The following is a 12,313-nucleotide window of genomic DNA, read 5'->3' as shown; positions in this document are numbered from 1 at the left end:
TAGTGACCATGGATGCCAGCCTTCGAGGCTGGGGGGCAGTCACCCGGGGAAGAAACTTCCAAGGACTATGGTCGAGTCAGGAGACTTCCCTTCACATAAATATTCTGGAACTAAGGGCCATTTACAATGCCCTAAGTCAAGCAAAATCCCTGCTCCTACACCAGCCGGTGCTGATCCAGTCAGACAACATCACGGCAGTCGCCCATGTAAATCGACAGGGCGGCACAAGAAGCAGGATGGCAATGGCAGAAGCCACAAGAATTCTCCGATGGGCGGAGAATCATGTACTAGCACTGTCAGCAGTGTTCATTCCGGGAGTGGACAACTGGGAAGCAGACTTCCTCAGCAGACACGACCTCCACCCGGGAGAGTGGGGACTTCATCCAGAAGTCTTCCAGATGCTGGTAAACCGTTGGGAAAAACCACAGGTGGACATGATGGCGTCCCGCCTCAACAAAAAGTTAAAAGATATTGCGCCAGGTCAAGGGACCCTCAGGCGATAGCTGTGGACGCTCTAGTGACACCGTGGGTGTACCAGTCGGTTTATGTGTTCCCTCCTCTGCCTCTCATACCAAAGGTATTGAGAATAATAAGAAAGCGAGGAGTAAACACAATTCTCGTGCTTCCGGATTGGCCAAGACGAGCGTGGTACCCGGAACTTCAAGAGATGATCTCAGAGGACCCGTGGCCTCTGCCGCTCAGACAAGACCTGCTACAGCAGGGGCCCTGTCTGTTCCAAGACTTACCGCGGCTGCGTTTGACGGCATGGCGGTTGAACGCCGGATCCTGAAGGAAAAGGGCATTCCGGAGGAAGTCATTCCTACGCTTATTAAAGCCAGGAAAGATGTTATGGCAAATCATTATCACCGCATATGGCGGAAATATGTTGCATGGTGCGAGGCCGAAAAGGCCCCAACAGAGGAATTTCAACTAGGTCGATTTCTGCATTTCCTGCAAGCAGGAGTGAATATGGGCCTAAAACTAGGCTCCATTAAAGTACAGATCTCGGCTCTGTCGATTTTCTTTCAAAAAGAACTAGCTTCAGTACCTGAAGTTCAGACATTTGTGAAAGGAGTGCTGCATATTCAGCCCCCGTTTGTGCCTCCTGTGGCACCTTGGGATCTCAACGTGGTGTTGAGTTTCTTAAAATCACATTGGTTTGAGCCACTAAAAACCGTGGATCTGAAATATCTCACGTGGAAAGTGGTCATGTTATTGGCCTTGGCTTCAGCCAGGCGAGTGTCAGAATTGGCGGCTTTATCATGTAAAAGCCCTTATCTGATTTTCCATATGGATAGGGCAGAATTGAGGACTCGTCCCCAGTTTCTCCCTAAGGTGGTGTCAGCGTTTCACCTGAACCAGCCTATTGTGGTGCCTGCGGCTACTAGGGACTTGGAGGACTCCAAGTTGCTAGACGTTGTCAGGGCCCTGAAAATATATGTTTCGAGGACGGCTGGAGTCAGAAAATCTGATTCGCTGTTTATCCTGTATGCACCCAACAAGCTGGGTGCTCCTGCTTCTAAGCAGACTATTGCTCGCTGGATTTGTAGTACAATTTAGCTTGCACATTCTGTGGCAGGCCTGCCACAGCCAAAATCTGTAAATGCCCATTCCACAAGGAAGGTGGGCTCATCTTGGGCGGCTGCCCGAGGGGTCTCGGCTTTACAACTTTGCCGAGCAGCTACTTGGTCAGGGGCAAACACGTTTGCAAAATTCTACAAATTTGATACCCTGGCTGAGGAGGACCTGGAGTTCTCTCATTCGGTGCTGCAGAGTCATCCGCACTCTCCCGCCCGTTTGGGAGCTTTGGTATAATTCCCATGGTCCTTACGGAGTTCCCAGCATCCACTAGGACGTCAGAGAAAATAAGAATTTACTCACCGGTAATTCTATTTCTCGTAGTCCGTAGTGGATGCTGGGCGCCCATCCCAAGTGCGGATTGTCTGCAATACTTGTAAATAGTTATTGCTAACTAAAGGGTTATTGTTGAGCCATCTGTTGAGAGGCTCAGTTGTTTTCATACTGTCAAACTGGATATAGTATCACGAGTTGTACGGTGTGATTGGTGTGGCTGGTATGAGTCTTACCCGGGATTCAAAATCCTTCCTTATTATGTCAGCTCGTCCGGGCACAGTGTCCTAACTGAGGCTTGGAGGAGGGTCATAGTGGGAGGAGCCAGTGCACACCAGGTAGTCATAAATCTTTCTAGAGTGCCCAGCCTCCTTCGGAGCCCGCTATTCCCCATGGTCCTTACGGAGTTCCCAGCATCCACTACGGACTACGAGAAATAGAATTACCGGTGAGTAAATTCTTATTTTTTTCTTCAAAACAGAAGTGCGTTTGATATCTAGTCTATATATGCATCCATATTGGTACAGTGATTTTGCACATACGTCAAAAGTGGATGCCTTTGTTGGAACACCCCGCCCACCTATCCAGATACCAGAATTATGCAAATCTGGTTTTGCCCATATTTATTTAATTTATTATTTATTACCAGTTATTTATATAGCGCACACATATTCCGCAGCGCTTTACAGAGAATATTTGGCCATTCACATCAGTCCCTGCCCCAGTGGAGCTTACAATCCATATTCCCTACCACATGTACAATGTGTGCGACCACTATTATGGGCATGCATAGTGCAACTGGTATAATACACACACTGCATCAATCTTTCCTTCTTTTTTTTTTTGTTTAATAAAACACCATAAAAACTAACAAAATATGCACTGTTTTTTTAACTGAAAGTAATAACACTTCTGCCCCTTATAAAAAAAAATGTTTTTGGTTTGAAATGCCATCTTCGGGCATCATTGTCTAGTTTAGGAGTCCATTTGCAACCTCCCCCCTCCTTTGATAGAATTGATTTGTCTAGTTTCCCATGTCAATGCGATTTATCTATATCATTTGCAGGCACTTCTTAGAGAAAAGCAAAAGCAGGAAGAGATTGAAAATATGAAGCAAGCAATAGCTAGGATAATTCAAGAAGCTGCTACAAGAACACGAAAAGAGGTAAAGATGTATTCACCAGCATGGTTGATTTTTAATGCAAGCTTAAGTGTTAAATATGAGCTTTCGGTGAACAGTAACAAGGTTCTGACCTCATACGTTTTTCTGACAAAAACTCCATCTTCCATTCAACTTAGCTGTGATCAGCGTGTCTCTTTATTCTTGGAAGACTATTTCCACTGATAATGGATGACTTGTTTACACCACTGTAGGAATCCTAGATCTAGTACTTTACTCCATTTACTTTTTTTACTTTTAAGTTAAGCAATGTACTGATTTCTGCTATACAGTATGTAGAAGTTTGTATTTCATAGCTTAAGTTTCACTTAGGGAATGCAGAATTTAACCACTTAACTGGCAATATGTGTTGCGAAAAAACGCTCAGAAATTGTTTTTGTAAAGTCTTTCCAATAAAAAATTAAATATTTTAGAATAAAACAAAATCCTTCAGTTAGTACAGATGAGGAAGTTATCTACAGATGAGTTCTCATACGACATTGCTGCAGTGATGCCAAACACCCCCTCTCGGCACGCCAGGTGCCGTGAGACTACTATGGGGCCTATGGAAACACATTGTCCTGTGCCCATAGCCCCCCCGCATGTGTCACCATGCGTGTCTGTGTATATGTGTGTGTATGTATGTATAATGCGTGTCTGTGTATATGTGTGTGTATATATGTGTATTTATATATATATATATATATATATATATCTTTTTACTAGGCCACCCCACAGATGAACTCTACTATTTTACATCCCCCTTTCCCCCTCCCCTTCACTTGGTATAGCCTTACCCCGCAGCTTATTGCAGACAGTGGAGCATGGGGCATGGATCATCAGTCCCCTCTGCTGCAGCTGAACTCTGCACGTGCATGGATATGCTGGGGTTCCCCTTCCAGCACTTTTAGTTCTGGCGCATGCTGCTTGCAAGGCATTCTAGAGCGCGATTTCGGAAGTTATATGTGCAGCCAGAGACTGCCACATCACTCCCAGGGGGCCGCTGCAGCAGGAGGAAGTCCAGATTTCCTCCATCTAAGACAGGGGAAGCAGCGGGCCAGCCAGACATATATGTGATGTGACCTGGACAGATAACGTGCTCCTGGCTGCAGTCGCATCACATAAAATCTAGGGTCCAGACTACCATCCCCAAAAAACACGACACTGTAACACTGGCTTTTGTTCAGTCCTGACGTACGTTATTGCCAGGTAAGTGGTTATGAGGGTATTCAATTAGCCACAACAGCTTTGGGATGCTGGGATTCCATGGTCTCTTCAGTACCTCAGGACAACTACTGTAAGTTTGCACATTTTTCTAGCACCGCTATAAAGGTGCTTGTAACATTCTGTAATGTTGGCATACCAAAATTTAGTAGTGATCTGCTCACACACATCGATCCGGCCTGAACTTGATTTGCAAAGGTTATGGTACAATTAAAATAAGAATTGGCGGAAATAATCTGCTCAGGAAAGTACATACGAGCATATGTGTACATTCATACGTGGGACAAAAAATGTATATAAAATGTGTATGTAATGAAAAGGTAGACCTCACTAAAAATGAGCAGCTGGTATAAATTCCACAATATAGAAAAAACAGTTATTTATTGAGAGATAAATATTTTCAAGCAGACATCCAAATTCCAGTACTTGTAAATAGTACTGTGACAATTGACATTCCCAGAAAACTGTCAGCTAATGGTGAGTCATTGGGGTATTTGCAAGAGATCTTGGTTGATAAGGGGCTAAGCTTGAAATTATAACAGGTCCGTAAGAGGGAATCTCTCCATAGATATAGATGTACAATGTAGATATGGTTGGGATGCTGGCGGTTGGGCTCTGAATTAGGCTCATATACTTTTTGGGGAGTTTTACCCTTTTTACTATTTAAATTATGCATGATAATATTTGTGAGGTTAACTGGTGCCCTGGACTACAACAGATCTTACCTGTGGAGCTGGGCCTTAATATTGATTTTCTGGGTACTTTGATTTGTCAGATGTAAACTCTTTTTGACAACAGCCTATTTTGTTGATCTGGAAAAATGGCCCACTGACAGGGGCGTGGCCAGAACTTTGTAGGCCCGATAGCAACATATTGAAGGGTCCCCGATCCAGTGCTTCTAGTTAGAGGAGAAAATATATATAACAAGTATATATGTGGGCGCTGTGATGAGTGTGTTTTCCCTAGCGGCTGTATAGATAAGGGGTAGTCAAACCCTTGAGAAAACAAGAAGAAAGGAAAATATACAGCGCTGCTTGACACAGTATAGTCTAAAGATGTATATATTTAATATAAAGAATTATAATTGAAAATACTTTCATGCAATTAAAAAATTGACACTCTAAAATATAATATGTCTCATAAATGACTTCAGGTGGACTTAAAGATCTGTTAATGCTGACATTAAATAAACTAAGCACTCATTAGTATAATAAAACCAGCACAAGCACAGTCATAATGATGGACCAGATGTATATTAGTTCATCCAATTGGATGTAATTACCAAGTCTGTGTTCCGTTTAAAACGGATCCCGTAAGGTATGAGTCCGTATGGCAACGGTAGTATGGTTGGGGTCCTGGTTCACAGTTCACTTGGAACTCCGTGTTCCGTTAGGTGGATCCTCCTATAGATGTCGTAGGCAGTAGCAATGCCGGTAGGGGTCCTGGTTCACGGAGGTGAAGATGGAGGCAGAGGTCCTGACTGCAAGTGATGGCTTAATGGAAGTGCTGGTCAGCATATGTCCACACAGGTCTTTGCCTAACGCGTTTCGCTGCTCCAGGCAGCTTTGTCAAAGGCTTCTAGTTAGAGACCTCTCCTCAGCAGTTGTTAATGTTATTGCCCCATAGTCGTGCCCTAGTTAATTTTTTTTTAATCATAGTAGTGCCTTAGTTACTGTTATGTCACATTGTAGGGCTGTCAGTACACATAAAGCCACACAGTACTCCCAATTCACATTATGCCATACAGTGACCCTAGTTCATATTATGCTACATTGCAGTGCTTCCACTTCATATTGTGCCACACTATAATGCTTCCATTTCATATTGTGCCACATTACAGTGCCCCAGTTCAAATTATGCATCATTAGAATACCCTTTAGTTCATTTTATACTACATTATTATGAGCAAGTCTAGGAACATGCCTAAATATATTGTAGCCCCCAAGGCAAAAGTTTGCAAGGGCCCCTATGTACCATGCAATGGTGAAAAATGTATATAACACATGTAAGTGTGACACGGAAGGTGGGCCCCATAGTAGCTGTACTCCCTGCACCTATGGTATCTACGCCCTTGCCCACTGACATTTTGAGTTCCAGGACAATAGCCTACTGGCACAGTGCTGGGGCCCCAAGTGTGTGGTGGTGTTATTCCATCACGCCAAAGGAGAAGGTTTACAATATAATTTATTACATATCTGACTAGCAGGGGACCCTAACAATGGTTTCTTTTGTACCTGTTTGTAGCCACAAACCTTAGGTTGTAAAACTTTCCATGGTGGCTTAGGAGAGTAATGTTATTCAAGCAGGCATCACAAACCCACTTTTAACAGAAATAATAGGATTTTGCTACTTACCAGATAAATCCTTTTCTTTTAATCCACAGGGAGCACTGGAGTACTCTTGGAATATGGACGGGGCGTTAGCAGGGATAGGCACATTTAAATATTTAGTTTAAATTAGTAACCGTCCACCCCCTCCATACTCCCAAGATGCATCAGTATTTTTTTACTGAGCCAAACAGGAGCGAAAGAGAGGATGAACAATGGAGAATTGCAGATAACATTATAACATAACGGACAACTAGAAAGTTTACACATAACGGACAACTAGAAAGTTGACACGACAATAGATAACAATCACCTTAACATTTCAACAAGTCGGTGAGAATGTGTTACCATAAGATATACTGAATTTATCTCAAGCCAGGTGAAACTGCTCTGGGTGGGCGTCCAGTGCCCCCTGTGGATTCAAAGAAAAGGATTTACCTGGTAAGTACCAAAATCCCATTTTCTTTTTCATCCACTAGGGGTCACTGGAGTACTCTTGGGTCGTACAAAAGTTTCCCCCTTGGGCGGGAGAGCTGTTTAGCGCCTGTAACACTAGACTGCCAAAGCTAGATGCTGATGCCGCAAACGTATCAAATTTGTAAAAGCGCACAAACGTGTGCACTGATGACCATATAGCCGCACTGCAAAGTTGCGTCATAGAAGCTCCACGACCTGCTGCCCATGACGTTCCCACAGAACGTGTGGAATGTGCTGAAATGGATGCAGGCAGATGTAGACTAGCATGAAAGTAAGCCTGACGAATGGTCAGCTTAATCCATCTAGCCAAGGTCTGCTTGGAAGCTGGCCACTCTGTCATGACTGCATCATAGAGAACAAACAATGTATCCATTTTACTTACTGTTGATGTTCGGGCTAAATAAACATGGAGTGCGCATACCACATCCAAAGTAGCTGGAGTACATAAATCTACTGAAAAAACAGGATCTACGGTTGGTTGGTTGGTTGGTTGGTTGGTTGGTTGGTTGGTTGGTTGATGTGAAAAGAAGAAACTACTTTCGGTAGAAAAGCGGTATTCGTCCGAAGTTCCACTCTGTCATCATGAAATACCAAATACGTTGGCTTGCATGACAAGGCACCCAATTCTCAAACGCCTTGCCGAAGCTAAGGCTAGGAGAAACACTGTTTTCCAAGTAAGAAACTTAACATCCACGTGTTGCAAGGGTTCAAAAATTGAAGACTGCAAAAAATCCAAAACTACATTCAAGTCCCATGGAGCTGTAGGTGGAATGAATGGAGGTTGAACTCTAAGGACACCTTGCAGGAAAGTGTGAACTGTTGGCAAAAGAGCCAAACACCTATGAAAGATAATTGACAACGCAGAAACCTGCACTTTTAGAGTAGCTAAACGTAGTCCTCCATCTAACCCTGCCTGTAAAAATAGCAAAAGATGGGATAACTTGAAAGAAGATGTCGGAAACTTCCGAGCCTCACACCAACCTATATAAGCTCGCCAAATTCTGTGATAATGAGCTGCTGTAACTGGCTTCCTAGCACATAAAATAGTTGGTATAACCGACTCTGGAATGCCCTCTCGTCTTAAGAGAGCGGTTTCAACAGCCACCCCGTCAAAAGCAGCCACGCTAAATCGGGGTAAAGGGACGGACCCTGTTGTAGTAGGTCTGGATGTAACAGGAGCAGCCACGGATTGTCTGCAAGTAGACCGTGGAGATCCAAGAACCACTCTTTCCGAGGCCAATGAGGCGTCACTAGTATGACGGTCATGGATTATCTTTTGATCTGCTTTAGCAACCGAAGAAGCAGCGAAAACGGTGGAAACAGATACACAAGGCTGTACGGCTACGCTATTGTGAGAGCATCCACTGCCACTGCCTTTGGATTTCTTGTTCTGGACACATACTGGGGAGTTTGATGATTTTGGCGAGATGCCATTAGATCCACCTGTGGATAACCCCACCGCTGGACCAACATCTGGAACACCTCTTCTCCTGGATGAAAATCCTGACTGCTGAGATAATCTGCTTCCCAGTTGTCCACTCCTGGAATGAACGCTGCCAACAATATCACTTGGTGATGCTCGGCCCAATTCAGGATTCAAGCAACTTCTTGCATGGCCATGCGACGTCGAGTCCCTCCTTGTTTGTTGATGTGTGGGACTGCCGTTGCGTTGTCTGACTGAACCTGAACAGACTGAGACTGGAGTATTTGAACTGCCTGATGCAGAGCGTTGTAGATTGCCCTGAGTTCCAGGACATTAATCGACTAATCTTTCTCAGTCTGACCAGAGACCCTGAATTGACGATGTAGGACCACTGCTCCCCAACCTCTGAGTCTTGCGTCTGTCATCAGAATTATCCAATTCCAGACTCTGACCCAGTTTCCCGCGTTGAGATGCTTTACTTGCAGCCACCAGAGTAGTGATACTCTGGCCCTTGGAGACAACCGTACCATCTGATGAATTTGGAGATGAGAGCCTTACCACTGTGCTAGAAGATCTAGCTGAAAAGGACGTGAGTGAAATATTCCAAACTGGAGTGCTTCGATAGATGCCACCATCTTTCCTAACAGTCGAATGCACAAATGCACCAAGACTGTCCGAGGTTTGAGTACTAACTGTACCAGATGACGAATGCTGTGTGCTTTCTGTTCTGTTGGTGGATTTTCCCATTTAGATGTCATAGACTCTGGGAACGGGTAGTTAGACAGAAACCGCCTAGGCATCGAAAACCATTTATCTTGATTTTCCATGCTTCCGTTAACTGCCTAGTAAGAGAATCTGAATAAGGTAAACACACAGGTACTCTCTGTTTTTTAGCAAATAAAATGTCATAATTTGAAAGAGGTTCCTCAGTCTCAGTAAAATTCTGAACCTGGCGTACCGCCCTGATGAGATTATCAATGGCCGGGCTATCAGTAACTTCCCTATCTGACTCCTGGCCAAATTCACCTTCCTCTTGTTCTTCCTGAGATATAAGGTCTGGCATTGAATCATCAGAATGCAGCACATCTGAAACTGGTAAATTCTGAGCCAAACTAGGATTACTTTTAGGAATCGAGCTAGACCTGGACTTTTGTAAATTCTGCAAAGTCCTTGACATATCCTGAGCCCACTCTCAGCTCAAATGGTATGACCCTAGAATCAGACCTAGCCGCCTCCCGATCTTTTTGCGCAGCGGCAAGCTCTGATGTTAACTCGGACATTACACCTGCCATCATTTCCCAAGGAGGATCAGGGTAGAGGTTCGTAGTTGGACCCTTATTTGCAAGACACACTGGGCAAGTGGCAGTTCTATCAGGTAACACACTCTCACAGACATCGCAGACAAGCTGCTTTTTTGATTTTGCATTAGCTTTACTCATCATGCATATAGCAGACAGTAATACACCGACAGACAGTACCACAGTGAAACACAAGCCCTCACGACTCAGTAAAAATTTAAAATAAAGTGTGTATAAGCCAGAAGTGCACTGCACTTGGTCCACATTAAAATTTGTTAATGTGTGCTTCACTAAAATTCCTACTAACGCCCCTGCACCCTCTGGTGGCTGCGTGTTGTAGGACCGAGGAAAGTTTATGTAGAAAGAAACAGGAAACCTTTAAAATGGTGTCCCACTATGTGCTTTTTTTTTTTTTTAATAGGTCTACACATGCATCATCCCAAACACAGTTACCTGGCAATCCATTGCCCTCCCCCCATATATGTGGGGAATGCTGAACTAGGGATTTCATCATGTCCCCCACTATTTTCTTTTACAGTAGATATGTTAATTTCACCCAAAGGTTACTTTGTACCCATGTTACATTCCCCCTTTACCTCTCCCCCTATACATATGAGAGGCAATGGCGGTTAAGGGACTGCAAGCCACGGCAGCAGAGGGAGCTGTCCGCGGCCATCACTGTTGAGCGCAGGGCGGCCAACGCGGAAGCTGACCGTGAGTGAGCAGGGACAGCAGACGCCCAGTGGCGGCAGCATGGCTGTCCGCAGCTGGGCGGTCAGGGATACAGCGTGCGCCCAGCGACGGCAGCGTGAATGCTGACCGCAGCCGGGCTGGAGAGTGCAGGCAAACAAAATAAAAACTACAAACTCCCCCACATGGCGGGGCAGCAGCAAGGTCTGACCACTCCTCTCCTTAAAACCCTTCCAAGATTAAATCATGCATAATGGAGCGGCGGCAGTCTGACCTGACTGCCCGCTCATTACCTGTGTTAGGAGGAGGCTCTGATGGGGCTTCTGTGTCAAGCACTGTCCAGCTCCTGCAGCCTTAGGCTGAATCAGCTACTGTTGACGAGGTCTATGGCGGGGCTCCTCTCCTGAGTGCCGACCAGCCAATCCACAGCCCCCACAATCCCCACAATCCCAGACCCACACTTCTTAGTAAGCTGGGAAGGGATTGGGTATTGCCAAAAAAAGAAAAATCTTTTAAAGAAAAATTAAGTGTGGAGAAGACTCCAACGTGTGCTATCCCGGTGAGGCACAAAAAACACTGAGGCATCTTGGGAGTATGGAGGGGGTGGAGGGTTACTAATTGAAATATTTAAATGTGCCTATCCCTGCTAACGCTCCCTCCATATTCCAAGAGTTCTCCAGTGACCCCTAGTGGATGAAAAAGAAAGGAGAAATCCAATTCAGTGCGATGTTTGGCAGCTCACATTACCGCACAATAAAACTAAACCTCTATGGGAAGCGTGGAAAATTAGTGATGTTACTGGTTTTACCCAACTGTTTTGGAGGCATTTCATGGTTATACAGCTGAATAGAATTCCCCATCTGTTCATGGTTTGTTAAAGTTACAAATCAATGCATTTTGTGTGTGTGTGTGTGTGTGTGTGTGTGTGTGTGTGTGTGTGTGTGTGTGTGTGTGTGTGTTACAGAGGTGGGGAAGGTACAAGAGGTTGCAAGGGACACAGAGTGTAATTATGGTACCTTGTCTGCATCTGCATTGGCCAATGGGAGAAGCTCATGTGGTTGGGCATGCGCAGCAGCTCTGTTTTTGCCATTTACTGTAGGTATTCAGTGAGTGCAGACAGAAGAACCCGCAGTGCTTCTCTCTGCAGTAGAAACAGTAAAGTTTCTGGCCATTCCGCTAGGAGTCAAGTTGGCCAGATAACAGGAGGGGGCAGGCAATGTATAGCCTGCGGTCGTAGTTTTAACACCCATACTTTAGATGTTGATCTGTATATATTCTAAATGAAGATTGGAACCAAACGTGGGCGCTACAAGAAAGGCAGCATGTACTGTAATAACCCTAAAGACAAGTCCTCAAATTTGTACAAATGCAAACAGTATAGAAAATGAGTAAAACAATTCTGCGGTAATCCTGTTCCAGTGAAAGTATTGTTTAAGTCCAATATAACCTTTGATGGGCGACTCTTTACTGAAGGATGTATCGCTATAGATATATGTAAATAAAAACAGATTAAATGTGTATTAGAAATAATGGGGCAGATGTATTAACCTGGAGAAGTCATAAGGAAGTGATAAACCAGTGATATGTGCAAGGTGATAAATGCACCAGCCAATCAGATCCTAACTGTTAATTTACATATTGGAGCTGATTGGCTGGTGCCTTTATCACCTTGCACATATCACTGGTTTATCACTTCCTTATGCCTTCTCCAGGTTAATACATCTGCCCCAGTATTACATCCTCAATACCACCTTGTGCATAGGCTATCAGGAGATATATGTGAAAAGTCCCGCCATGAAAAGATACAATCAGCCAAGATTATTCCACCACCATGGTTTGTAGACACTTCACCATAAATATTCAC

At 44.4% G+C, this 12,313-nt stretch overlaps 1 protein-coding gene across 4 annotated transcripts in view; it reads left to right on the top strand.

Annotated features, from left to right (window-relative positions):
* SCLT1 (sodium channel and clathrin linker 1) overlaps window positions 1-12,313 on the top strand; it is a 410,760-nt gene that overhangs the window by 293,396 nt on the left and 105,051 nt on the right. For all 4 annotated transcript variants that reach the window (XM_063920346.1, XM_063920347.1, XM_063920345.1 and 1 more), the window contains exon 14: window positions 2,918-3,016. In XM_063920346.1, the coding sequence (XP_063776416.1) occupies window positions 2,918-3,016 (99 nt within the window). The remainder of the gene's footprint in view (window positions 1-2,917; window positions 3,017-12,313) is intronic.

Source organism: Pseudophryne corroboree, chromosome 1 (assembly GCF_028390025.1).
Source record: "Pseudophryne corroboree isolate aPseCor3 chromosome 1, aPseCor3.hap2, whole genome shotgun sequence".
Classification (NCBI taxonomy): Eukaryota; Metazoa; Chordata; class Amphibia; order Anura; family Myobatrachidae; genus Pseudophryne; species Pseudophryne corroboree.
Note: the sequence above shows the minus strand (reverse complement) of the source record. Positions and strands in the feature narration are given on the sequence as shown.